Here is a 27,554-nt window from a genome sequence, read left to right as displayed (position 1 = left end):
TGGAGTCCCCTGATGCTACAGAAGCTCCAGGGTTGAAAGCTGGAGATGCCGCAGGATCAAATGATGGTGTCCAGATGGCTAATGATTATCAAACACTGCACCCCCACCCCATCTCACCTCTTTAAAAACTCTACACCACACTAGTTACTGCATGCACTGCAGACTTGCGTAAAATGTGCGATATTCCCTCTAGGAGCAGATGGTGTGTAGAAATACAAACGGTTATAGGCGTCTTCCCAACATCATATTTGGTCATCACACATGCACGTCTGTATTTTAGGAGTCCTCTCTGCAGCTATAGGGTCAATTAAGCTCATACAACCTGTCATGGTGCTGGCAATGGGTCCTCACAGGCCTCAGCAGCTCTCACAGGGGCCTTCCCAGGGCCTCCGTGTGGCTCCCCCATCCTCCTCCTCTGCTGCTGCTGCTGCTGCAGAAGGACCACTGCAGAGGGGACACATGTCCTGGGATCTGGACAGGGGCGCCTAATATACGAAGCAAGTACCAGCCATCCTCATCTCAGGTGGCAGAGTCCATTTACCTGCTGTTGATAATTAGGCAGATAGCCACAGGTGGATAAAACTCCTGTAATATTTAGAGGTGCTGGGCCCCGGTTTGGTTACCACTCTTTTCAGGGGTGGACAGCGACAGTGAAATCAATCCGCAGACGCGCTGCGTCCGCCGAACCGAAGACCTACTACCTCCACCCCATCACCCCCCGCACCCCCAACCCTACCTTGACGCGTGGTCTCCACCTGGAAACGGCGAAACCAGAGTCCACGATCATCCGTGCGTGGAGGCGCAAGGCGTTAACCCCGCGCGATCAATATTTTAAAAGCTTCATTTGGTCGCGCGCGCGCTACGTCGCGCCAAGCGCGCGGATCGGGTGGACGGCGTGCGTGGGTCGCTGACAGGGCCACCTGATAGGACGCCGGATGAAATAATAATGTGGTAAGATTCAGTCTGCTGCTCCACAAAGTGAAGGAAAATGGAGACCACAGATATCAATTTACCCGACATTCTGGAAAAAAAAGAAAAGAAAATGTCTTTGAGAGAGTCTTTGTCCGAATAAATTATGTCAGTATTAATGTGTTTAAAAAAATAATTCAAACATAATGTGTGGAACATATTTGTGGGACAAGTAAATAAAAGTCGCAAGTCGCCTTTCGGTGAAAGCAAAGTCCAGAATGAAGCTGAATGTGTTGGGTTAGGGTGTGTGGACAAAAATGGAACATTTAAATTAACCAGTGGTAATTACAAGAAAAAAAATATTATAGTTGTAAACGTTTTTTTTTATTATTATTTTTTTAGATTAATGCGCTAAAAATAAACAAGGTACATTGTTTGGTTTTTCTGATGTCCAGAACGACAATGATATTCGTTAAACAGAATGATTAAAAATGAAGAGGGATTTAAGGCCATGTAAAGGTGGTGGACGCAGGCCATTGATCATTGATGTACTGTGTTCAAAGATATTATATATGATTTGCTGCTCATCATGACATGTCTCGCGGTGGGAGTGTGTGTCTGGCTGCACTTTGGGTCCATTGGCGTCGTTTATCTGTGCCAGGATTTTGTTTTCTTTTCCGCCGGAAGCAGCGCTGACCAGGAAGTGTTCGGTTCGTGGGTCGGCACGGTACGTTTAGGCTTCGGTGTTCCTCTTTTCGATCATGCATGGATTCATTCTTTCATAAATTGGCAGCACCCTTATCATTGTTGTTTCTTCCCCCCCCCCTGTGATGTGTTATTAGCGTGCTTGCAATCCGACGGAGGGACTGAAAAATGCCGCCACCGAGTTTGACCAGCAACCTTGATCGACGGTCAGGTATGTATCGAAGATAACTAAATCGTATGAATTGGTGTGTGTGTGTGTATATAGCGGAGAAGAGTGAGTAATATATGAACGGAAACGAGTATTGTAATTGTAATGCTCACGGTGCTGAATAGAATACAAGTACTCTTGCGCCGGTTGAGATTGGGCTCATTTCGTTTGTGTTATTCATTTGGGCCATGGACTGCTGCTACACTATTGTGTACTGGCTGTTTGAAAAGGCAGAGTTGGGGTGAAAACTTCCAACATGATGAAAACATTTTGGCCATCGAGGTCCCTATAGCACAGACTCCACCACTACAACCTCCACCACCACCACCATCCTTTCTCTTCTGTCAGCTGCCCTCAGCCCTCCGTCACAGCACAGCTCCTAGATGTCTGTCTGTGTGGTGGCCTACTAGTTAGTGGGTCATCCATTAGTAAACACTCCTCCTCTTCCTACAGCAGCAGCAGCAGCACCTTCACTTCACCCCAAACCTGTCGTGCTTTGCCAGCTTGTAACCGGAGACTAACCCTCCACTGCCTGCCACCGGCTTGAGAAACCCGACACACGGCCTGCAGGCTTGTCAAAACCAGACTGATTGATTGACAGAGGCTGTCATCCTTGAGTGGAATTCAGAAAGAAGGAAAAAGAAACACTGCAGGGGGCGAAGAATAACAACATTTAAGCATTCTGATTGCCTCCTGGATTGGTAAAGGCCACATTCTATGAAAGGAGGCGTGAGGCCACGACATCAGTTTACATTGAGTTTCACTGAGACAGTTGATGTCAGCAACAGACTGAGTGTATAGTTTCAGTGCCTGAAGGTTTGGCTGGAAAACGCAGCCGCCAGCAATGATTGATCATAACTCGCAGCAGACGAGACTCTAATGTGGAGCCTCGGGGCATCATCTTGCCTTAAAAGGCCAACAGCAGCAGCCGAGGGTCAGCTGACCACCCTCGCCTGGCACGGACCAATGGGGCTGCTGGCATTACGTCATTATGCCTTGCGCTGCTGTGCCTCCTGACCAACGCACTGCAGATAAGAAGCAGGGCTTTTAAATATTTCATTGAGATTCTCAGGTTGCCGGCCTCCCGGAGGTCAGGGCGGCGTGGAAACAGATAGCCTCGTCCTCTCCCACCCTCCCTCCCTCCCTCCCTGTAACCTGCAGTGCCGTTTTTTGATGCAGGGGGCGGGCAGCAGCAGCAGCAGTGGGAGATGGGGCGGGGGGGCCCGGTGCTTCACTCATACTGATGGACGGCGGCAGTGAAGCTGCCTCCATTATGCTGCAAAGTTGTTGCTGCATCACGGCACCTGTCACAGCAGAAATTTGTTTGTCTATGTGAGGGATGACATCAATTTTTCTTTGATGAAAATTTTATTTAAAATGTGTTCCTGAAGCACTCCTTCTTTTTGACATGTGGTGTAGTTGGATGCACACAAAAAAACACAAGTCATGTGAAACACATGACTTGTGTTTTTTTGTTTTTAGAATAACTTTGTTAGATTTTGCTGTATTACTAATATAGCACGAAAACACGTAATCAGTGCTGCTTTTTTTTGTTTTGTTTTTTAAATCAAAACACCTCATGCCATGTCCCCTGCACCGCTGTAGAAATGAAGACGGACACTGAGCGGAGAGCAGATTGCTGCGTGACAGAATACATTTTTCAGAGAAGAGGGGATTAAGCAGCCTTATGTCACAGAATTTATTTTTCTCCTGCTGTGATTATGCAGAGCAGGGGAAGGAGGGCGGGAGGGTTTCAGTTCAGGATGCACGTAGGAAGATGAGGCTGCGCCCTCACTTGGCTCTCTGTAAAACTGCAGGCCTTAGCCAGTAACGCTTATTAGCAAGGAAGATTTGACATTAAGCTTCTTGATTCTGATCAAGACACAGAATTTCTGGGTGTAAAACACTCACACTGAAGACTAAAGCTAAAGTTTCAGAGTAAACTTTGCAGTGAAACCCAGTGACCAGTGCCGTTTGTCCACCGAACGGAAGCACTAACCTAATTCTCAGGTTTCACTGCCCCACCACCAAAGCACACAGTAGCTCATATTGTATGTGCTGAGTGAGGCCTGCAGGAGGAGAGTCTCCACACAGGACAAAAGGGCCACACTGCCACCCTGTGGAGAAGCGAGTACTGCATGAGTGTAAGGAGAATTTTATTTTGGGGAGGTCTCAGTTGCCAAATAAGGCAGTTCATTGGTGTTCAGAGAACTTGGTTTGGGAAGCATACAGGTCTCATGTGCAAAAGTAACTTGATTGATTTAAAATCCTGCAGGGATACGAGAGTAACCTGTCGATGCAGGTCTCAATATGTCACACCTCAATGTACAGGGTGCCTTCATGTCTGTATGCCTTGTTTGTTTGTAACTTTCTATAGTGCCCACCCCCTGGCCCCTACCCCCCAAAACAGGTCCCTCTTGTAAATGAGACCCTGGGTCTCAATGACGTTTTTAGCTTGTATAAATAAAGGTCAATAAAAAAAACAAAATGTTTATATCATTCACGTCCGACACAGGCCATTTATACACATTGAATGTTTTTATTAAAAAAAGAAGTTATAACAGTTTTCTTTTACACAACTATTCATGAGGTTATAAGCCTATTAATAGAGCATTTTGTCTGTTTGACAAGCATGCCCACTTCACAATGCAAAGAAAAGAAAACAGGAGAAGGGCAAGAAAAAAAAAAGAAATCAGACCAAGGATGGCCTTCTCTAAAACAACCCTTTTGACTGACGTATCACACACTAGGTAACAAACACATCATTTCTATAAAAAAAATCTGCAATCTTTTATCATGCAGTGTGTGTCTGTGTGTGTGCTAAAATGCCCTGTTGTGCGACACAGGGCACAAATTGACATGAAAAGGGGGAAAAGAAAAAGGAAACAAAAAAAAGAACAAGGGAGATGTGCACCAAACCTCTACTTCACATCGGAAGCATGCAAGTGCACACAGTGGGGCCACAGTCAACACGAAGGGTTGTTGGGGGCATTACAGCATCAGGGCCCCGACTCTGCACCTGTGCTGATAAAACAGAGAGCGTGCCCCGAAAGTCCCGTCTGTGGATTCAATGATACAACAGTCCGTTTGCCTGGCTGCAGGTGCGAATGAGGAACGGTGCTGGACTTTCTCTCCCCTATTAATATGTACATCTGTGACCTTAATGCAGAAGAAGTGAAGGGAAGGAAGCCCGGCAGGGCACATTAGATAAAATATTTATTTTATTTTATCCCTCAAGATTTAAAAATAATTTAGATATTCAATTTGAAGAAAAGGCTTAAAAATAATGAATCACATTGGGGTTTAGTTCACCAGAAAAACACCGCATTCCAAAGTTTCATTTTATTTATTGCCCGGCAGGAGAAAAAAAAAAAAAAAATACTGGAAAACCAAAAGCCAGAGATGTGTTTCTGGAGGGAAAAAATGTCCCGTTGCACCGCAAACATCTTGATGTGCTGTTTTATTACAATTTTGACTCAGACATACTGCACATTGCACAGTTAAACAAACAAAAAAAAATCCTATCTTCACTTAAAAAAACAAAAAAACAGCTGATCAGTGTGATAATTTAGTTGGATTATAGATCACAACAGTAGCGCATGATGACCAATATTAAAAACAAAAAGTCTTTTGAAATGAATAAATACACATTTATAGGCAGCACAGGGAGGGGCAAAAAAAACCAAGAACCAATTGTCGGGACAGGGGATTGGCAAACAATATGTGGTGTCTGAGGCCATGTGGATCCCGAAACGTCAACAGAAACCATGTAAAACATTCACACTGCGTTTATACTGCCTCTAATAATGTGTCGCCTCTCTGCTGCAAACAGTTAAAATGGCTGCGTCCCGCCGGAGGCGAACCCTGAGCAAACATTCAGAACGTCCTCAGGGTTTGTATCAGACTGTCAAACTCGTCGGACAAAGGAGAGAAACTTAAAAAAAAAAAAATACGATAAAAAAAAAAAAAAAAACATCATCCAAGGAATTGTCTGCACACAAATGCAGCAAATGTTTGTAATGTGTTTGTTTTGATTTTTTGTTTTCCAGAAAATAAGCCGATTCACACACCCCTCCCCCCAACTACAGTTAGTTTAGGCTCACTAAAAGTCAAACATCACCCCAGTTTGCAATCACTCACACAGCTGTACAACTCTTGAGTCCACGAGCAGGCATGTCTATGGAGCATCTTACAGATTAACCACACAACAGACGCCAACTAAAGAAAATCGGGGTGAGCAGTGAACGCGCCGTCGGGCTAAGTGTACCTAGCTATCTAAGTCTATCTGCGACACAGCCAAAGAAGCAAAATGCTTTAGTTGAACTTGAAGAAAATAGACACGGTCTAACGAATGTTTTGCACAATTCTCATCCTTCCAACACGCTCGCCGGGTGTAAAAATGTGAATCGCCATGCAAGACACGACCGAGCTGGAGTTCAAAAAACCTGAGCCATAAACGTCATTAACAATCCTATGCTAGTTCTAATACATGGAAGGGGGTCATTCCTTTTTTTTCTGTAACAAAAAAAAAAAAAGGGGGGGGGGGGGTGAAATGGCACGGGACTGAATTGCAGGAAGAAGATGAGTGAAGCATGGGTAGAAAAAATGTGCTCTTTGAGTTATTTTCCACCTTCATGGCTTTTTTTTTGTTTGAAACGTGCTGTTTTTATTTCTTATTGGGAGAGTGCGGAGTTGGGGGGGGGGGGGGTTCTTCCTTTTGTTGCGAGGCACAGAGGAAGGGAGTGAAAATCAGAGGTGATAGCTGACCACTCCGCTCCACCCCCACCCCCCGAGTGGGATTTTGGATTGACAATCAGCTGATTCTTAATGCGGCACGCTGTTCTTCTGGTTTTCTAGGTAGTCTGACTGTTGCGCGAGCCTCAAGCTGAAGTGACGCTTCCTCAGTGCGTCTGAGTTCAACCGCTGAACCATCGGGTGGATACAGAGAGGCGTCTCATCGCTATACAAGGTAGATGCTGTACATTAAAAAACAAAAACAAAATACAACTAGAACAATCCAAATGTGTAGACCCCCACCATCACACAAAAAATAGACAAATCTAAAAAAATTTATAAAAAAACAAAACAAAAAAAAAAACATTGAAAGCGGAAAAGCAGCCAAAAGAACAAAAGGTGCGATTGCCATCTTTTCTCACAGATCAAGGATTTACATCTCAACCTGCCACACTATATAATCATTTTCAAATTTTCTTTTTTTTAGATCTGTACATATTTTCCAAATGTCAAATTCCTGTAGAGGGTACAGAAAACAAATGCTACACATCTGACTATCATGCGAGACTCTTCATTTGAGATGGGCTTCTAATAAACTGCTCGGACTGATGCCACAGATCAGATCAACACTATGGACATGCGGTGGCAGGAGAATTAAACGGGCCAACGGTGGAATGTGTGGAGAACTGAGACAGACACCTGAATCTTTGACAAATCACTTTTCTCAGATCTGATTGAAAAAACATACGACCACACTTGTCACTTTTAACAAAAACGCATCATAATAGTTTTTTTTCCCCTTGAATTTGAAAACTAAGTCTCAACGGTGTCTCCTAATATTAGTGCAAGCTACATGGTGTATTGTCGGATAGTTAAAGGGTAGCTCTGGTCTTTTCTTTTCATTTCCCATCTTGCTGAGTGAGTCTGACCACAGTCGCCTCAAAACAACTCACTGTCTGAGTCACACAAATGATGCACTCTGCATTGTCCATCATTCTCTCACAAGACTTTTTTGTACATTAAACGTACTTCACAGACAGGTGGCCGATTGAAAGTTAAATGATATCAAAAATAAACAAGGACTTGCATGTTTTGAGGCGTCGCTAAAAAAAAAAAGAAGAGTCAATCTACCACCTGGTGGCGCTACACTGTTTTGTAGTTGTCATCAAAGCTGTGCTCCTGATTGCCTAATAAACACTGTCTGTTGCACTGACGACATGAACAACTATGTCAAGCTGCACGTGCGGGGCAAGCCAGACCTTGGCGGTGGCTCTGCAGCGGAGAATCGCGTGGGTCAGAATCAATTAGCATCGAGGCAATTGAAAGGATTCATTTCACTCGTGTGTGTGTGTGTGTGTGTGTGTGTGTGTGTGTGTGTGTGTGTGTGTGTGTGTGTGTGTGTGTGTGTGTGTGTGTGTGTGTGATTGTTTCGAAAACGAACAAAACAAAAAACAAAAAACCCTAAAACCTCTAGTAAAGAAATGGGAAGGAAGTGTTTTTTCCTGACTACGTGGCGCACCGTTTCAACGTGGAGTATGGCAGGGAGATGGCGCCAGAGCAATCGCAAAGGTCTGCGTTGGCAAGAAACAGCTACAGAGGGGGAGGGGTGTCACACACCGAAGGCTAGATATCCATAAAAATTCTTGTTTAGTCGTAGTAATAATAATAATAATCATAATCATAATAATAATAATAATAATAATAATAACAATAATAATAAAAAAATCAACTTGCTTAAATATGAATATTATAAGTCTGCTTTCTTATGGTTAGGAAATCAAATATAGTCTCTGTGGGGGAGGGGTGGGGGGTTTGGAGGAGGGCGGGGTGGGGCGGTGGGATGGGGGGGCCCTCCTATCACTACAACTCCATGTCCTGGGCCTCGTCTTCCGAGAAATCGGACATGGAGCTTTCGGATGAAGAGTCGCCTGCCCCCTCTTCCTGCTCCTTCAGGGCCTCCTCTGTTGCATATTTCTGAATGTACTCTGTCGAGGAAAAAAAACAACGCAGAGTCAGAGAGGAGAAGTTGGAAAGGATAAAAAAAAGAAAAAAGAACTCATTATGCTGGCATATGTCACACCAGGCCGCACCTTTAATCTTCTGCTTGTACTGCTCTGGCCGGTGAAGGTACATGGCGGCTGCGTCTCCGTTCAGGGGGTCGATTGGGTTGGGGTAAGCCAGCAGCTGGGGCAGGAACGTCTCAAAGATGTTGGTCAGATCTGGGGGAGAAAAGTGAGCAAGAGTTAATGCAGGTATGTTTGTTTTGGTTTGTTTCTCGCAGTACTGTCATGTATGAGCTGAGCGAACCAGCTGCCTGTTCTCCCTCACGTCTGTCAGAACATTGGTTTTTTTTTGGCAGCATTTCAAGTGCAAACAGAGGCAGAATTTTGAAGTTGGTACTTTTTTAAAAGTGGCTGGAACCCTCAAATTACCACCCTGCTGGGTTCCAGGATTGACTGTATCAGAGAAAATGAAACGCATTCAAACGAGGATCCTACTGTCAAACAATGTCAAACTAAAGATCGGCTCCCTCAATTGAAACACATCAAGTTTTCCTCCGTTTTGTAGGAAAATAATGATTGAATGTTTTTCCTGTCAGTCTTGGACTGTGGTGATGTGATCTGTAGACATGCATCTGCCACTGCACCTAAAGCCTTTAGATGCCGTTTATCATTCCGCAATCTGCTTTATCAAAGGTGATAGCTATATGTCACATCATTGGATTTTATATGATAAAGTTGGCTGACTACACGAGAGAATGGCTGTCCAAGTTCCACATGCCAGGACTCACTCAGGAAAAACTGCTTTTAGTGTCAGCGCTTCAAACTCTTGGAACATCTTGCAACGCGATCTGAATTGAGGCACTTTTATCCCTTTTAGACATGTTAGAAACATTATATTAAACCGCCTGTTTACAGTATGTAACTGTTTTAAGTTCTTTAGCCTTTTAATTACTTTAAGTTTGAAGGATTTTATTGTTCTTATTGTTTTTAATCTTTTAGTTCCTGTAGTACCATTTTATTTTTCTATTTTTCAACGTGTACTGTTTGTTAATTTTATATGTCCTTTCGGCATCATAGCAAATGAGGGTCGCCCTCATTCCGAGAACTTTAAAAAAAAAAAAAAGATGACGATGATCAATGGATAAAGGGACAGATGAGCTGCATGGTTGGTGGCGGCGACAGTTAGTAAGTGAGTTAGGAAGGAAAGAAAGGGATTTCTGAACGTTATAAAGTGAAATCTTCACTTTTTTTTTTTTCATGAAAAGTCATAACAGTCGGATGCAACGATAGTGTGCAAACACGTCCGTGTGTCTGACAGCCGACACGCAGTAACTCATCCCTGGTCGGTGCTGGGTGAGGATATTACCTAGTTAGCCTTCCCCTCTCCCCTCGCTAAACAGATTAGGTGCAGTGGCGTTTTGCTCATCAGCACCACCACAGCCCAACATGTCCCACGAACGGCCGTGCAGGCAACTTTACGGTGAAGGCGGCAACCGTGTCAAGTTCGTTGCGTGTAATCGCAGGCATCCGCGGCGGGCGATGTTACTGGATACGGGCGCGCAGGCCGCGGCGCTACTCACCGTAAAGGGCTGTCCATGTCTGGTTGATGACGTCTAAGCACACCGTCCCTGACCTGGGAAGTGGAGAAGAAATACGAGTTAGAATGTGAAGGCCAAAGGTAACGTTGCATATTTGAGCGTGCAGGGCTTCGCATCTTAAGATTCGATTTATGAAAGGTCTGCAGGTATTTCAATGTGGGGAAAGATTTATATTCAGGCCCTTTTTTCATTAACATTTCAATCTGTCACCCATTAGCTTTCTGAATGGACGGAGGCGGCAGGTATGAGGGTGAAGAGCACCAGCTCTGGAAAACCAGGAAACTGATACTGCTGCCGAACAGACGAACACGCTCCCACTGATCGCATAGCATGACAGCCTTGAGTTTTGACACGTGGTCTGGTGGTAGTTTCATCAGTAATGTGCTTCACTTTCAGAGTCGGTGTATAGTGTTAAAACTCCAATGGAGGGCTTTTTTTTGGACAACAATTTGGCTTTACTGCTGAATGGCTCGGGGCAAAATTAAACTGCACAATAACAAATCTGACTGGTCTGCTTGAATGCACCAGACAGAGAGTTTGGCAAAATATTCCTAAGTAAAAAAAAAAATAAAAAAAAACTACAACACAATTATCAAATTATGTACTTTCATTGTAGTCAAAAAGCTGATAAACATGGATTCCAACTTACGCTTCATCAATGTTTGGATGAAATATCTTGTTCATGAATCCTATAAGAAAGGGGGGACAAAAATGAAGACAAAGATGATTTATAAAGTCACGTGGAACTGAAAGCACAAGCGCAAATTTCTTCAGTGTCATTTTTTTCTGGGCTCCTACCTATTGACGGTGACTTGAAAGGATATTTGTCGGGAAGATCTACTCGCACCTTCCACACGCCTCCTTCGTACGGTGCTGGATGTGAGGAGGAAACACAGATTGGACAATTACTGAGAGCGTGTTGCTGTTGGATATTTTACACACTTGAGGTTTACTTCGATCACCCCCTGCGACCAGATCTACAACCAGACCAAGGCAAACGGCAGACATCAGCATCACAATACCCTTCTTATTATTTTATGCAGTAACCTACTTCAGCACTGGAGAATTCCCTACTTCCAAGTGGCTTCATGCAGCACGCCGACATCAAAGAGGCAGACAGTGGGGCTGTGCGAGTTGTGCGATGTTCCCCCAGAATAGCTACCATCTAACGGGAACCTCATGTGCTGGATCCAAACCCAACTGTGCACATAATGAGTGAACACGGGCGTTGAGAGCGGCCGACGGGCCAGAGCAAAATTTTTTATTTGGCACCAGTTTCAACGTCATAAACAGGGTCAAACGCCCACTTCCTCTTTTTACTGATGTGTTAAGTGGCGGTGTTCTTTTTGCCGTGACAGATGTTGAGAGCGGCTTACAAAGAAGAGAATTTCCTGCTCGTGGAGCTGCTTGGGCAGATTCCCCTCCAGCTCTGGCTCTGCTGCTTTACACTTTGTGGCCTCAGGCCTGTTTTGAAGCCATTTCACATTCCTGGCCTGCTGTGCCAAATCGCTCTTTAACACTTCCAATGAGTGAACGACTTGGATTCCCGTGCCGCCTTGTCCTCGGGACTGCGTGTGTGGACTTGGCATCAAGACCTTTCAGATCACGGCGAGTGAGGAATCCTTGGTGTTGACGATGTGACAAAACTGAATGTTTATATTAAACTTTGGGTGAGAATTCCAACTGAGCTGAAAAACTGTTAAGTGTCACCACTGCTTATCTTTAGTTATATATATATAAAAAAAAGAAGAGAAACACTTACTTCCTTGTGGTCCAAAGAACTTTACTACAAATTCGTTGAGTCCTCCCAGGATGGTGACTTCATGTTTGCTCTCGATGCTGTGAGTCTGATTAAGGAAACTTGCTGACCGTATAAAAATGAACGTGAACAGTGCAACATTTACACCCATTTTCAGGTTTTTATTTTTATCCCGGACTGCAGTGGAGCAGCTCTGCACGAGCTTCAGATCAGTTTCAGGATCAGGTCGCCACTCCTTCCACCTGTCGGCATCCCGGCCTTAACCTCTCTGGACGAGAACACTAGTCCCTTTATGTTGACACTAACGTTGGCAACCCTTGTGAACCAACAAGCACAGAATCCATGAAAAAACACACAATTACACGCAGCAGAACTGGCATCCCTCCGCTGGGCCTGAGCACATTTATTCATAGAAATCGGGGGTGGGGTGGTGCGGGTGAGGCCAAGCGAAGAGGGACAAACAAGAAACCTAACTCGGACATACTTTCTGTGCTGTGGCTACTGAGCCAACCTTGAGGTTATTTAAATTTCATATTTATTTGCCTTTGAAAGGCTGTTAAATACCCCAATTTTTCAATTTGGGTCAGCCAAGTCCAAAAAAACATTCCAAGTTCAACGTTTTACAGATATATACCGATATATTATAGAGCAGAGGATTTTAATGTAACCCCGACAGTGCCACAGACCGCAGAAAAAGTGGCGATTGTAGACGACTGACACAACGATGTGTGAGTCTCCATTCGGTCAGTGAAATCCACAGAATAAAACAGAAAAGTCAACCCTGGACTTCTTTTGCTCGCTGTGTCCCTCAGCCTGAGCAGGGAGAAGAAAGGGGGGCCCTCTGTCCTGACGTCGCAACTTCTGGGGGAAGAATAAAGTGACGACCTTCACCGGGAGAGCGCGCTAGTACGACCAGAGTCATGTTTGCCTTCTGGAGAACATCAGGGTTCAACCCCTACAGTTAAAAAGAAAGCGGTGCGAGGAAACGTGCGGGCTGGGCGGCCACGTGCGCGAAGGAAGGAATGCAGAGGACGGAGGGGGGGGATGGTCAGGATTGTGTATGTTATGTTACAGCGAGTGGGGAACCGTGGGGGATAAACTGTTAATGGATCAATGACTCAGCTCTGATTAGGCCGACTGACACGCTGGGGAGGAACTGGACTGGTGTGCGCGTGTGACGGTTCATCTGTTCCAGTTTTATCTGTTCACATTTAGATGACGGACAATTTTGAAGCAGCGACTGCGGATCGACTGTGGGGGAACAGCAGGTGAACCAACAAACTCACCAACCATCATCCCCTTAAGATTCACACCAGACAGCCGCGCCTCCTTGCCCCTTCTAAAGCATCATTATAAATATCCTGCTCATATATTTGATGTCTTCAGTATCTATCTGCAGTGTACAGAGTTGTAAAGTTAAAAAAAAATTGCATGAGAAGGTGTGATAAAACTATTGAGTGGTAGCGTATAAGAAAATGGAGAAAAGTATTGAAAACAAATAAGGCAAAATTAACTTCCAGGCTATATGTTCAAGGATTTTTTTTTTTTTCCAGAAGCTACAATGCCAGAAAACAGAATGAGTGAGATGCCAAACTACAAGTCAATTAAACTCTCTGTACTCTGTAATTAAGGGGACAGTTCTTGATTGAGGCCAAGCATTTAGTTGCTCCCTTTTCAAAGCATAATGCTCATCTGTCCAACCCCCTACCTTGGATTATAGAGTCATAATCTGCGCACAGTAGCAGGCCAATATCCTTTTATACAAGCGCGCGCGCGCACACACACACACACACACACACACACACACACACACACACACACACACACACACACACACACACACCTAATCTGATACGCAGAGTCCAATCAGTGCAGAAGTGCACACAGGCGCGCACCATTATTGCCGGAGGACCGTGAACCCTATAGTTGGACAGAATTAAAATGTTCACTTGTAGCTGTTTCTCACGATAAAACATAAAATATAATGCATTTATAGCTGTGGTCCAGACATGTCTCCTTTCCTCTCTGGTCTTTTGAGGCCACTGTCTCCGTCTGACCCTGGATAAATATATCCTATCCTGACCAACTTCTCTCTAAGTGTGGAAAACACACAAGATGGAGAATGACACACACAGTTCAGCTTGGCTCAGATATTCCCCCTCTTCAGAAAAGTAAATTGTTTATGCGGCCTCAGAGCCTCTGCTCGCTCCACCTTTTAGCTTTCACGGCAGAGCGCGAACTGAGTCGTCGGGCCAATTTCAACAATTTCAAAAGCAGCGTGCCAAGTAGTGACCACCAGCCGACACCCCCAGCTTTTAAAATAATCCCAGCAAAGTCAGCGAGGTGAATCATCCCGAGGACATCAAGCCAACGCTGGGTCACAGAGAGGACATCCTGAAGAAATGAAAGTTTGTTGTTGTTGTTTTTTTTTCAGTAAGAGGATCAAAAGCACATGGAGAAATGAACATCAGGCAGCAGTGCCTACGTGCCAGGCTGCAGAAAACAATGACTGCACAGCCGAAAGACACCGGCCTGTCAGTAGCCAGCTGCGACAAGGAAGAGAAGGGAGGGATAAGGTCATCCAGCGTGAACCGAAGAGGCCCGAAACTGCGGATTAGGATACGCAGAGTTGCCGAAGAATTAAATTGAAGAAACGTGAGAGGGCTGTGCCAAAACGGAGGCGGGGAGGGGCGGTCGGCGGGAGAGAGGAGCTCCGCCTTGTGACTGCTGATCTGGCCGTGCAGACGGGCCGATCTGTGGATGTGCAGCATGACATCACTGCAGTGGACTCTGAGCTGACGATGATCGTTCGAGCTGTGTGCGCACCCAGAGCAGTCCCTGGACCTGACCTGACCTGACAGATGTGAACGATAACTCTACGGTTTAAGTGCTTTCAGATTTCAGTGACTGGGGGTTGTCAACAGCTCATTATTTTTTTTTCTTCCAAATGCAGAATAACGAGACTTTTCAAGTTGAGACTTTCTGTGCCAAAAATGTAGCCGTTAGCCGAAAAACCGCGTTGCTTTACTTCTGCCAGGCTGGTGTCTATCCCTGATGCACAGCAGTCCTGAAAGACTAAGAAATCAAAAATCTATCGTCACACACTTAGTGTAACGTGTCTTGAAAGGGATGCGGCGATAAATTATCCTGCACCAGATGCGAGGACAAAAAATGATTTTGGGCTCATTTAACAGCCATACAATTGAATCTCGTGTCTCACGGGGATGAGATGGCTCTCTGCCCATTCACACAAGGTGGCGGCTCGTGCTCTGCTGACAGGTTTTCGTTTGTACCGGCCAGTTGGGGCTGACTTGAAAACGCTACGCTGCTGTACGGTGTGAGAAGAAAAATATGGTTACATAAAGATTGGACGAGCTTTTTCAAATGAAAAAAAAGCAGGGGAAACTGTTTAAGAGCAGAAAGGTGATTTTAGAGATGAGGAACCGCGAGGCAGCCGACCAACACGCTTTCATCCTGTTCTCTCCCTCGCAGGCTGTGCGACAGTCGACAGACAGCCTTGCAGATGAAAGGCAGGAAACAGTGACTTCTGTCCTCGGGGTGAAGGCGTCAGGTAGGCTTCCTCCACTTAAGCGCAGATTCAAGCACAGACTGCCAGAGGACTTGAGGCAGATTGCGAGAAGTGAGCGCAAATTCTCCCAGCCCACTCCAACCACTCCATTCCAGCCCTGTATTTACAAATAAAGCCTTTCGAACTTAATGCGAGGAGCATGATGGTGACGAGCCCCTTTCACCCGTGACACTTGGGTCTGAGGACACGCAAACCCAGCTGCCTGACCTCAGCTACACTTGGCGGGCCTGAAAACGCAGAGTGACGACTATAGCAACCTTTTCTGCGATGGCAGGCTGACCGGGCGAGCGATCGGTGCGTTGCTGCTGCGAGAGTGCGCTTTAATGAGTTCAATGCCAAACAAAACAGCGTTTTGGGCCTTCAGCCCTCAGTGGCCAAGCTCACGGGCCAACTTGTCCTCCCCGTGCTCACGCTGGGATAATGTTTTCCACCCGGTATTACCTGGTTTTATTGATCGTAAAGTCACACTCTCTTTCTGTCCCTTTATGCAGGTTTTAAACCAAAAAGAATTATCGTGCAAGGCACAAAAGCTTGTAAAAGCGCAAAATAATAGCAAGGGGGAAAATGTAACAGGCTCCTTTAAAAAAATATATATATTTTTTTAAATCAGTTTTTCAAAAGAGGCTATGTGAATCTTAACCTTTCAAAGAAACTGCCTTACAAACGAGCTCAGAAAAGACTGCTGTGATAGCAAGTTTAAAAAATACAAATTTATTATATTAGGCTGATAAAAACTGACAACCCATAGAGGCCAAATGAAAAGGCTTATAATGTAGTACAATTATTGTAATTTCTTTCATGGTACCTACGACCACAACTACCTACTAAAATGTAACAGCAATGTGGAACAAGGCAGTTTTCTGCTTGACCACACCTGCCGTACAAGAATAACACAGAAAAACATCACCATCATCTAAGAGTTCATTTTGCCTTTCAACACAACAACAATACTCAAGCCTGAAAATATTTTTTTTGTAAACCTCTGCCACAAAACATTAAGTTTAGCCTGCAATGCAGAGCGGGTTTGGGTTGCCATACAGGCCTGGATACACCATGTGTCTGTGTCTGTGTCTGTGAGTGCAAGAGCGCCTCAGAACCGCACAGGCGCAGTTCTTTGTCTTCTCCGCTACACATGAGAGCCCACCCACCACAACCAAACGTCAATCCTTCAGCCACTCCTCCTTCCTCTGTCTATTTACAGGACTGGTGCAAGATCTGTGCATTTGTGCGTGTGCATGCATGCACGCATGCATAAGAACACCACACATATTCATACATCAATTATGACTAATGATCCAAAAACGAGCCGGGGCAGGGAAGACACAAAGAAGAGCCGGACAAATAAGATCTGCCAAACCACAATCGTGCAGAAATATTTTCAGTGTAGAAGAAGAGAGAGACACGGACACATACCAGCAGCTAATATTATCACCCCGATACAGAGGCACAGACGGAGATTACCAGATCGAGTGGAGCAGCCCAACAGGGTGTGGGTAGTGTGGGCTGTGCTTTGATAAGGCTCTCTTTGCTTTACACATACAGCACAGCTGGGCTCAGGGTCACTGGCCGGCGAGGCGATGTACGGCTGAAGGTGTAGCGGCCGGTTTATGATCAGTTTGGCAGCATGTAGGTGGCAGAGGCAGGCCGAGTCTCCCTGAGTCAGTAGGAAGCAAAAATAAATAAATAAATAAAATCATGTGAAACAAAGAGAGGAACTTCACTCCATCTGTTTTTTCTTCTCCTCGGGGACTCTGCTGTGCGTGCAGGAAGCCTTGCTGTGGGACATACAGTTTAGGTCTCAAATCTCTGATCCTCATGAGATGCTATTCTTCCACACAAAAACAGAGCAATCAATTAAGGGGGGGGGGGCACCCAGACTAGCACAGGCGTTGGTGTCACGCATCAAACTTTTTTTCTTAGCCCCAAAATGTCAGGTCTGGTGCTGCAGTGAACTGCCATTCACTTCTGATACTTCCGGGTTGGCGTCTAATAAACATGAGGTTATCACCGTCCCGAGGATCAGTGGCCGAACGCGCACACGTCACATGACCATCTTTACGGCTCAGACGCTCATTTTGTGCGAGACGCCTGGCACAAGATTTAAAGTTTGCCGGAGCTGGTGTGCACGTGCAAAACTGGCAGCCGGAGTGCAGCTAAACAAATGCTTTTCATGTGATGTCTTTCCTTTTTCTTTTCTTTTTTAAGAAAGAAAATTCTACGTGCTATGTGGATCATCCCTCTGGTGTTGCTTGCGATAAAGTAAATCATTTTATGGTAGCAGTTAGGCAGGGTGGTTTTAACGAGAAAAAAACAAAACCTCTGCCTTGTCTGCAGACAAGTCAGGACCCCATCCCACCCCAAGGCTAACTCATGCTCACTCACTGAATAAACAGGAGAACGACTGGGCCTCGATGATTTTGAATTTTCCTTTCCAGACTGGAAGCAAAACAAAAAAAAAAACAAACAAACAAAAAAAAAAAGACGGAGTCAGTGGTAGTTTCAGAGTTGGAAACAAGACACTATGTTGCTTTAAGACAAAAAGCATGAGAGAGAAAAAACGTTTGGTCAATATAATTGCGTTGTTCATATGGCTTTTAACAAGGTACAATGCATAACTTATGTGTTTTATCAACTTTCCAAAGGCTTATACAAATCCCTCCTTAGTTCCATGCTATTACAAGGCAGAGTGTACAGTCCCTGCAGTGTCAGTGAGTTGTTTTTTTTTATTATTATATTAAGTTTTATATTAACCTGGAGCCATAATAAACAACAGTAGACAAAGGGATTACTGGGTTTTAGGATCACACCACGGTCAAAGATTACCGAATCAAGGCTAAATACAGGGAAACAAGAGTAATATGACATTGCAAAATATGGCCTACTGTAGATTCCTACCCCAACAACATGTCATTTGACTGCCTAGAAAACATCTGTTTTCTGTTTTTGTTAGTCGTGTTCATTTGCGCACACACACACACACACACACACACACACACACACACACACACACACACACACACACACACACACACACACACACACACACACACACACACACACACACACACAAAACTCTCTTGGATCTCAGCACATTACAAAACTGTTTTCTGACAACCTTTTTGGCATCTGCTTTGCATCACTGCTAAGCATTTGTTGTACTAAAAAAAAACATGTTGCTGTTGGTTTCTGCAGCTTCATCACCTGACCAGAGATTTCCCTGTTCTTGTCATGAGAGCATCATGCTTCCAGCCATTCAGTGTCTCGCTCAAAAACAGACATACTGGCTACTTCCCTTCATACAACAGGCATCCAGTTGGTTCAGTTCTGCAATAATGCTGTTGTGGTGCATTGATGCAGCTGCAACAGTGTGACATGGCCTGGCAGTGTGTGTGTGTGTGTGTGTGGGTCAGAGGGATCTTCTGTAAACGGGGAACACAATAGACTTCACTGCTGATGCTGCCCGGATGTCATGTTCCGAGGGCACAAAGAGGCCTACACACCGAGCACGGCACAGATAAAGCTCATGAGGCTCAGGACTGGTGGAGATATGCGGTGGGCAAGTGGGTTACGAACACACGAGACTGGAATGTGCACATTCTCTCGGACGACAAAATAATTCTACTAGTTTCCTTTTTTTGTTACTATTCTCTTGTTGTAGCATCAATAGGCTGGGCATGAAGAGAGCTGAAAAAGGATTAGTCCTTTAGTAATCTACCTGTGCTCAGATTCCAGCAGCTAACGGACTGCAGATAGAATGCATTTGTAAAGAGGGTGGACCGAAGGTGAATAGACAGACGTAGCGGCAGGACAAAACACAATGTGCGAGCAGGGAATCCTAGCGAAGAACCTGAAGATCTGTGAAACTTCAACACTGTTTGACTTTAACAAAATGCCCTTTAAAAAAAAGTGCATTTTCAGGCTGTAAACATAGGACTGAATAGGGTGTTTTCAAGAGATTTACAGTATTTTTGGATAGTTAACGGTGGAACGCTGCCACCCGTGGGATAGTAATGAACCATAACAATCTGGAAATTAGGACAACCTCAGTACAACAACCTTCCGATGACCATGTCGGTGCCAAAATCAGGCTTGCCTTCATTGATCTGTCTTAGGACAAAGCTCAGAAACCCCAAGGTAACTCCTGCTGAGGTCACTCCGACATTCATTTCCATGAAGTCCCTGATGGTCCCCGCTCTAGATTTTTCACCTCTCTGGCGGCGACGCCGAATTAATGAGCAGGGGGCTCTCGGTGTCGGTACATGAGAAAGAAGCTGCTCCTGTCTCAAATAAAGGCGGTGTGAGTTTTGGGGTGTAGTTGCGGCGAGAGACGTGGGGTGGAGGTTGGTGGGGGGCCAGGGGGCTACGGAGGACAAAGACGAGGCCGTCTCTACAAGTTTGCTCTTGGGAGACGAGCGGGGGGAACCCCCCCTTCCCCCCCCTTTTTTTCTTATGAATAACCTGAAATCTTTTCAGCTCACAAACAAAACAACTCGCTCTGCATGCAGGGTGAGGTAAGACTGAGAATTGCATACTTATGCGTTCAAACAGGCAGTTTGTGGTTTGTGACCTCCCCTGCTACCACTGCTCAACCACAGTATCATAAAAAACTCACTGGGGTCACTGTATGGAGCACGCAGAAAACCTGCTCTTGCACATCAGTCCTGGTAGCTCAAGACAGAGAGGGGGTGTACTGCAAGCTCGTGTGTGTGTGTGTGTGTGTTGCAGTCCTCAAAACACATACTGTCTGCTTCACTACTCCTCTGTCACGGCTGCACGAGCCCACACACATTTCAGCGAGCGTACGCTGGCTCAGACACCAAAAGCTACAAGGTATTTTAGCTTTTACCACCACCAGGTTGTATTTAGCAATCACAGTCACATCTATGCAACACCGGCATTCTAAATGTAACGTGATAGCATGCAAACGTAGTATCAACACTGCATCAGTCAACTGAAATAATGTCATTCATTAGTTTGTTTACAAGCCAAGAAATCTGTTGTTTGGCAACCTCTGCCACCACCCAACCTGTTTTGTTTCAAACAACTCAGTTGACCCTGATAAGATCAGTTCACGTGTGTTTCTGTTTATTTTGACCAACGGGAGTTTCAGCCCCATTTTTTGATTGAGCTTCTTTGCAGCCATCCCGTCAGCTGTTCTTAGTCCGTCCCTCCTGCGGTTTCCGGTCGCCAACACGCGCTCCCCGTTCATTAAGCCGTCTTTCTACTGTGCAGGGGCAAAAACAAAACTACTGGCCGATAAGCCCTCCTTCCAGAACACCGTACTGCGCTGCCAAATGTTGACATAACCCACTTTCAGAGCGAAATCAGCCACACTGGCGCAAAGCTTGAAATGAGTTTGCGCCAGTAAGTTGGGAAGCAAACAGAGTCAACTTGATGCTGCCACAAGTTCAGGCGTAACACGGACAAACACGACTGTGAGGGTCGGGACAGCTGCTCGACAACTCCACCGACAGCTGTCACGCTCACTTCGCATTCCGATATGCGCGAAAAGAAACTAAACAAGAGTGGACGGTTTAGGAAGAGGGGAAAAAAATATACACGTTCGTTTGGAGACACTCGAGTACAGTGAGACACACAGATCAGGTGGCCATTTTGATGTTGAAATTAAACCAGCAGCCAAGCCAACCAACTCGGTAGCTTTGCAGGGTAGCCGTTTCAATTGGCAATAGGGGGAAAACATTCGGCTTTAACTCGAGTTTCCGACCAAAAAGTGCCGAGGCCCAAAGTGGTCGCCGCGCAAGACGTCAGCCGACGATTTGTGACAACAGAACAAAAGACAGCAGCGTTTTTACACTGACGTTAGCCTTACGTTATGTAAACAAGCCCCCGTGTCAACGTGTTATAGAGACTTTACTCCACTGTCAATAACAGACTGGACAAAGAAACCAACATAGGCCACACGTTGTTTACGTTGCCCGGAGCAGCCAGGTCTGTCAGTGGAGCAACAGCACGACAAGACAATCATGTAAGACGAGAGTACGACTGCGTCTGCTCTGGTGTGGCAATCATTTTTCACAACACGGGGAACAATCTCCAACGCACAAGCCGTGTTAGCCATTCATACAAAAAAATAAGCTTGCAGAGCATCGGTCTGATGTGATTAGTCAATACAGGTGTCCCAATGGGCGACCGGAGGTTCGCAGGACAGAAATAGCTAACACTTGGCTTTGCTAGCAAATGTTGTTTACACAAAAAAAAAAAAAAAAAAAAAAAAAACCCAGTCATTCACAATGAACGCTGTCTATTCTGCTTAGGGTCACCAGTATCAGTAGCAAGCATCAGCACAGTGTATCCATTAAGAGCACATCTTAGCATGCGTTAGTGTGTAACTTACATGACCGTACAGTATTTACCAGGCTGTTGTTTATATTCGTAAAGGATACAGTTTCACCACATCGGTATCCATTCGCCTCTTGCCCGGACTTGGAGACGACATTTTTTGCTGTTTCCACCGCAGGCCACCAGTAAATACGCCGAGAGCTAGCTCCTCCAAAACGCTAGACACTCTAGCAAACTGTACTATCCGAACGTTAACATTTGCTTTCGTGGGATGTTCGCCGCAAAACGTCTTCACAGTCCCTCGTCTCCTCTCCTAATCAGAGCCAGGGCTAACGGTAGACCTATACCGTTAACTGCCTCTCAGCGTTCTGACCAAGCAAGGATCACTCCGCGTGCTACGTCATCATGATGCGACAAAAACGTCACAATAAGTGGCTCTCTTTGTAGTTTTGCCAACAAAATCGTTGTTTTTGTCCCCCCACGTCCATGGTGAAATGAGAATTTACGCACTACCGGGCGTTTGTCCGCACAAGGCAACTGTTGTTGGAGCTCATCAAAAACTGTTTTGGGGAAATACTGAAGGTTTATCAAGTTTTCTCCTTTGCTCTCCTCCCTATGGTACTGGCTCTATCTCGATTTTGTCTTGTATTCTATCCTCTCAACAGGTAAATGACACGCCCATATAGTGTTGGACAGAAACACACACACACACACACACACACACACACACACACACACACACACACACACACACACACACACACTTTTAATCGCACTTCTGTAAACAAAGTATATTTTCCCTAACAGTGCCAAAACAGATCTGTCAAGTTATTATTTTTTTTAAAAGACTAAATCCTAAAAGAAAATATGCTTGAGAAATCCAGTGACATTCATTTTGTATCATCACTTATTATACGTTATTGTCACTGAAATAGCTGCTACATGAGCCAAAAACAAACAAGAAGAATTTATAAATAAAATGACTTTGAGGTGCTTAATTGTTTTAAAACTCAGTCATTACAACTACCTACAGCAGTATAGTTACGCACATTAAATAATCTTGACATGTACATCTTTTGATAGAAAATTCGAGAACCGAGCACGATAGCAGAACAGCATTTTATTAAGCACTTCAAGACGTTTAAGCAGATAAAAGCACATGCAGAAAAGCGGAGTGAATTAGCAAGGAGAAGTTGTAGGATGGCTGGAGGAAGTTCAGTCCTGAATGTTATAGAAAACAGGTTAGATGTTCATGGCACATTAATCCACCTGCCAAAAGTATGCAGGGCTTTACCACTAAGTACATAAAAAACATTTCACTACCAAATGATATTGTTCTTTTCATAAATTCATAAATCCACATCTATGCTCACGCACACATCCACACAGATTCCTCAGTTTTTTTCTTTTTTGCTAATCTGCGGTGAAAGTTTCCCATTCCCTTAAACGATTCAATGAGAATCTGAAAGTAAACATCAACTTTCCAGTGTTCCAAGGGAGTTGGCCCTTTTAGTTATGAACACCCAGGGGTGCCTTGTCTGCGTCATGAGGTAAACTGCCTTCGCCATGTCTGTGGCAAATTAAAGCGGAGATGATTTTAACAGTTTCACTTGTATTCATGTAAGACAAGATACAAGACTAATCTCTCAGCATTTGAGACAAATTGTTGATGATGAAATAAAACAACGAAATGCCACACAGCATCCTTCACATACTTTCGATTTCCAAACAGCAGACGCACATTAATTTTGCCTCATTGCCTCTCTTCCAAGAACACTCTGAATGAGAACGCAACTTAATGGCATGGCGTACATTATGTACCATGTACCATTCACTGAATTCCACAAAATGTGGGTAGGTCAGTCCATCAAATTCAGTTACGTTATTTTTCCCGACTGGACACAATCTATTGCGATGATGATGAAGAGGACACCTGCCACTGTCGGAATATGGCAAACACCCTTTTAGACTTGTCACGTGCACCCTAGAAGAGAAGATGAATAAAAATGATTGTTAAAAGACTACAAATAAACAATGTAGGTATACAGTATGTATCCTCCACATGCACAGTCATTGAACAAGACCTGACTTGCCTGTGCTGGACTGCTTGCTGCTGAGTTAGAGTTCTTGATGGGCACTAGGAGGTCAAGAGCGACCTTCCAGCCCTGTTGATTAGATGCAACGTTCTCACCCAAAAGGGGGATTGTACCCGGATCAACATTTTCTTTTCCCACAAAGATCCAGGGACACCAGTCTCTGTGTTGAGCGAGGGGGTCAAATGTGTTTTTGTGAAGAAGCTCATCCTGAAAGAAAGGGTGAGGAAGTTGTTTGTAAAGGCTGACTGACAACGCACACATTCCCTAAACTCCTGCACGTGGCTATGACAAACCTGTGTACTTTTGTTTGTTTTTTTCCCCCCTCTTTGGTGTATTTTGAACGAACTAGAGGGGGAAATGATCTGCTTACTTAAAAATCACCGATCACAAGATGCCTTGGAGGACTGAGATCAAAAACTGAAACTATGATTCTAATTTCATATAATGTGCAGTTTTATCTTAATACAAACTCAGTCAACAACCATAAACTGTTATTAAACAGGGACTCCTATAAGGGGAGAGAGCAGTAGCAGTGTTGATTCTTACAGGGCCACCAAGTGATGGGAGGCACAGGCGTTTTGGAGGGTGATGCAGTGGGGAAGCGCCGTCAGCTGCAGAGTTGTCCCCTTGTATTCTGGCTCGAGTTGCTGTCCTTTTGCCCCTGGTTAACGGACTTGGAAGCTCTTCACTGGGGCTTGGGGAGTCTCTGCTTCTGGCACGCAAAGCCACTGGAGAGGAGGCTCCTTCAGCCTGTGACAAAAATGAAAGCTCTTACCATTTCTATACACAGTCTTATGGCAACTGAATCTGTATAATCCATCTTTCATGAGCTGCTTGGACTTCATGGTCTTTAAACTTGCCTGCTCTGCACGTGTCGAGTCCTGACTCCTCAGCTTCATGCGACATGGAGGTGTAGTGGGAGTGAGTGTGGCAAAGGTGCTTTGCTCCCCCTGACCCTCATTGATGGCTGCTGAGGCAGGAGTGGATGTTGGCGTGGTGGGACCTTCAGTGTTGGCCGAGGCGTCTCCATCGTCCATCGTACCCTCCATCTGGTGAAAGTTCCACAAGCCCACCTTGCGCATACAGTATGAGCAGGTCAGAATGGGCAGACTCATGGTGTGCATAGCTGGGCTGGTGGGGATAGAGATGGAGAAATCCAGAAGTCAGGCATCCCATTGGGTGCAGAAGTGTGGCCACGTTGAAGTTTCCAAGTTAGTTTTTATCTCACCTTGCAGCCCAGCCACAGAGAGAAACAATGCATGCAGCCACCTGCACTGCTAAAGGTTCTGAACATTGCGTCGCTCCCTTTCTTTTTTGTTCTTCATCGATCACTTGCAGTACACCGCTAACAACATCTTCTGTAAGTGACTGAAGGAAAACAAAAAACAGAGGGCAACAATGTTAAACAACAAATAATAGTTTTCCAACAGGACGTCACCATTTTTCAAGGCATTAAATCTGTGCATGCTCGCAACAAACTCCAACAGCGATGGAACAAGCTTTATTATTTCAGATGGCTTTTCTTAGTCTGGATACAATATGGATAACAAATACTAAATGCCTCACCATTGACTTAAGCTGCTCTGGCTTCATAGCTGGCAACTGTTGTGCAAGGAGACAGGTACTTTGGAAGCGTTCCAAGAAGGCTGAAAGTAGTGCTGATGGCCCAGAGGCTGGAACGAGCCAGAATCGCTCTGAAAACAGAAGCCAAACAGACAGAATAGCAGATATGCCAACCATAAAGAGAGTGTTCATTTAGTCTATATATAAAAAAAACAAACATGATTGCTCTTACCTGGGCATGGGAAGTCAGGCCAGGGACAAAACTTCTCATGCTGCGTTTGAAGCTGCCTCAGTATCTCCGCGATGCGGGATTCATCTATCAAAAAGGACACAGGAGTTGTATGACCTTCTGACTTTTTTGGCGGTCTGACAGCACAGGCCTGACTTAGCTTAGAAAGAATGCAAAGATCAGTTTAACTTACATTTTTCATAGTCTAGAGTTGGTTGCAGAGATGTGCAGAGGAAAGCATGGCAACTTGAGCATTTAAGCATATCACAACCAACATTGATCCAGCCATATCTTGCACACATGAGGGGGGACAGTGTGCGAGGTTTGCCTGCCCATTTCAAACAGTGACACACTAAGGAAAACTTCAGACAAAACAAATGTACAAATTGCAACTCTCTCCATTCTTTTTTTTTTTTTTTTTTTTTTTTTTTTACTATTTATCAAAAAGGATATTGAATAGGACTCCACTCTGGAGAAAAATGCTTCTTTATTTGTTGCCTCACAAGGTGCTTGTGTGCTGCTTTTCCCTTCAATGGCTTGCAGATTCTTTTGCCCACTGGAACATAGACAAAGAGAAAACAGTATTTCATTTAGGTAGAATAACAAATTCAGCTTAAACAGTTAAGATTGTAGTGGTTAACAACTGTTGCTACAAAATGTACACAATATTAGTGACATACTGATGAAGGGCTAGTCAAGTTAATGGTAATAAAATAAAGAAAAACCGTTTCTAAACCACTCTGAGTCATCTGCCAAAAATAATCCACCCAATTATTAAGCCGTTTCAGTTATTTAACAAGTTCTCGGAATGTATTTATTTTTTTTACAGGGCAATAAGAAAAGACAAACAGTGTTGCCAATACACTGTAAACCCAAGAAAACGAAAACAATAAAACATTTCCTTCGATAAAATGCAGCAAAAAAATTAATGCTCTCCGAAATCTATGGTCCAAAATGAGCAATACTATTAAAAAGAAATCGCGTCTAGACTGGTGCCTGCACACGAGCTGGCAAATGTGAGACCCCCCCCGTAGTGGAGGCGGCTAAACTCGAGGCTGCAGCGCTACCGTGCTAAGTGGCTAACCACAACTGGCTGCTGTCTGTCAAACTTGTTCATGCACTCCTCAACGGCAAATTCAGAAAACCACCTGTCGGCTCCCGCATCAGCAGAGGACACCCCATCATTGAGTATGTCCCGAACTTTCTCCGGAGACACAAGAGAAGACTTTTGGTGATTTGAGTTGGCTAGGCGATCTCCACGACTGCCGCCGAGAGTCGCCATGATCAACTCTGAAGATCCCCGGGAAACAAACCCCCCAACCAAAGGTTCCGCTTAGTGAGAAACTGAACCCAACAGAGAGCAACGTGGAATGAGGCATCGTGGTCTTCATAATATCATTTTTCTGTTGGTTTGTTTTCGCATGTTGTGCTCCACTTACAGTTGTGGGGACACGCCGTATGCGTTTCACATTATTTTAAGCTTCAAAGCCCCACTCATTGGGTATAGGTGGAAAGAGATTGTATGTTGTTGGCGGGTTGGATTCCGGATTTTATAGTGTAAGCATTCGTACTTACGTAATTGAACATTTCAAACTTAATTGTTTTAGTTTACATATTTTTGTTTCAATCGGGTTTTTTTTTTTCTTCCCCCAAACGAGTATGATTCATGCATCGAATTGTGTGTCTCGTGCATTGTCAATAAAGGAACGTCATATTATCTTGATAAATTGCATCAGGTATTTTATCCACAGGTGACTTTTTCCTCTACGTGTCATTCCGTGCAACAATAACGTCTGTGGTGGTGGGAGACTGTCAAGCACAACGTCTGTTATTATGGAGACACCGATACTCGCAGACCCGC

General features: G+C 44.7%; 2 protein-coding genes and 1 long non-coding RNA gene across 3 annotated transcripts; 1 reads left to right on the top strand and 2 right to left on the bottom strand.

Annotated features, from left to right (window-relative positions):
- The first annotated feature begins 1,484 nt into the window (after nucleotides 1-1,484).
- LOC142890677 (uncharacterized) lies at nucleotides 1,485-3,212 on the top strand. The gene is made up of 3 exons (XR_012927108.1): nucleotides 1,485-1,636; nucleotides 1,752-1,825; nucleotides 2,276-3,212. It is a non-coding gene; the product is annotated as an uncharacterized LOC142890677 (long non-coding RNA).
- A 1,937-nt stretch (nucleotides 3,213-5,149) lies between these two features.
- On the bottom strand, nucleotides 5,150-22,333 carry ube2h (ubiquitin-conjugating enzyme E2H (UBC8 homolog, yeast)). The gene is made up of 7 exons (XM_076030185.1): nucleotides 21,910-22,333; nucleotides 11,920-11,996; nucleotides 10,956-11,030; nucleotides 10,807-10,846; nucleotides 10,140-10,192; nucleotides 8,647-8,775; nucleotides 5,150-8,541 (listed from the first exon to the last, which is right to left on the bottom strand). The coding sequence occupies exons 1-7, from the start codon at nucleotides 21,960-21,962 to the stop codon at nucleotides 8,417-8,419; spliced, it is 552 nt and encodes a 183-aa protein (XP_075886300.1). The 5' UTR covers nucleotides 21,963-22,333; the 3' UTR covers nucleotides 5,150-8,416.
- A 579-nt stretch (nucleotides 22,334-22,912) lies between these two features.
- Nucleotides 22,913-26,986, bottom strand: zc3hc1 (zinc finger, C3HC-type containing 1). Its single transcript, XM_076030184.1, has 10 exons — nucleotides 26,842-26,986; nucleotides 26,147-26,249; nucleotides 25,887-26,037; nucleotides 25,697-25,780; nucleotides 25,468-25,595; nucleotides 25,130-25,269; nucleotides 24,762-25,032; nucleotides 24,448-24,651; nucleotides 23,899-24,108; nucleotides 22,913-23,789 (listed from the first exon to the last, which is right to left on the bottom strand). The coding sequence occupies exons 1-10, from the start codon at nucleotides 26,973-26,975 to the stop codon at nucleotides 23,712-23,714; spliced, it is 1,503 nt and encodes a 500-aa protein (XP_075886299.1). The 5' UTR covers nucleotides 26,976-26,986; the 3' UTR covers nucleotides 22,913-23,711.
- Nucleotides 26,987-27,554: the final 568 nt, after the last annotated feature.

Source organism: Nelusetta ayraudi, unplaced genomic scaffold (genome assembly GCF_046127955.1).
Source record: "Nelusetta ayraudi isolate G7.1 ecotype Tasmania unplaced genomic scaffold, CSIRO-AGI_Nayr_v1 ptg000027l, whole genome shotgun sequence".
Taxonomy (NCBI): Eukaryota; Metazoa; Chordata; class Actinopteri; order Tetraodontiformes; family Monacanthidae; genus Nelusetta; species Nelusetta ayraudi.
The sequence above is the reverse complement of the archived record's forward strand: the minus strand, read 5'-3'. Positions and strand labels throughout refer to the sequence as shown.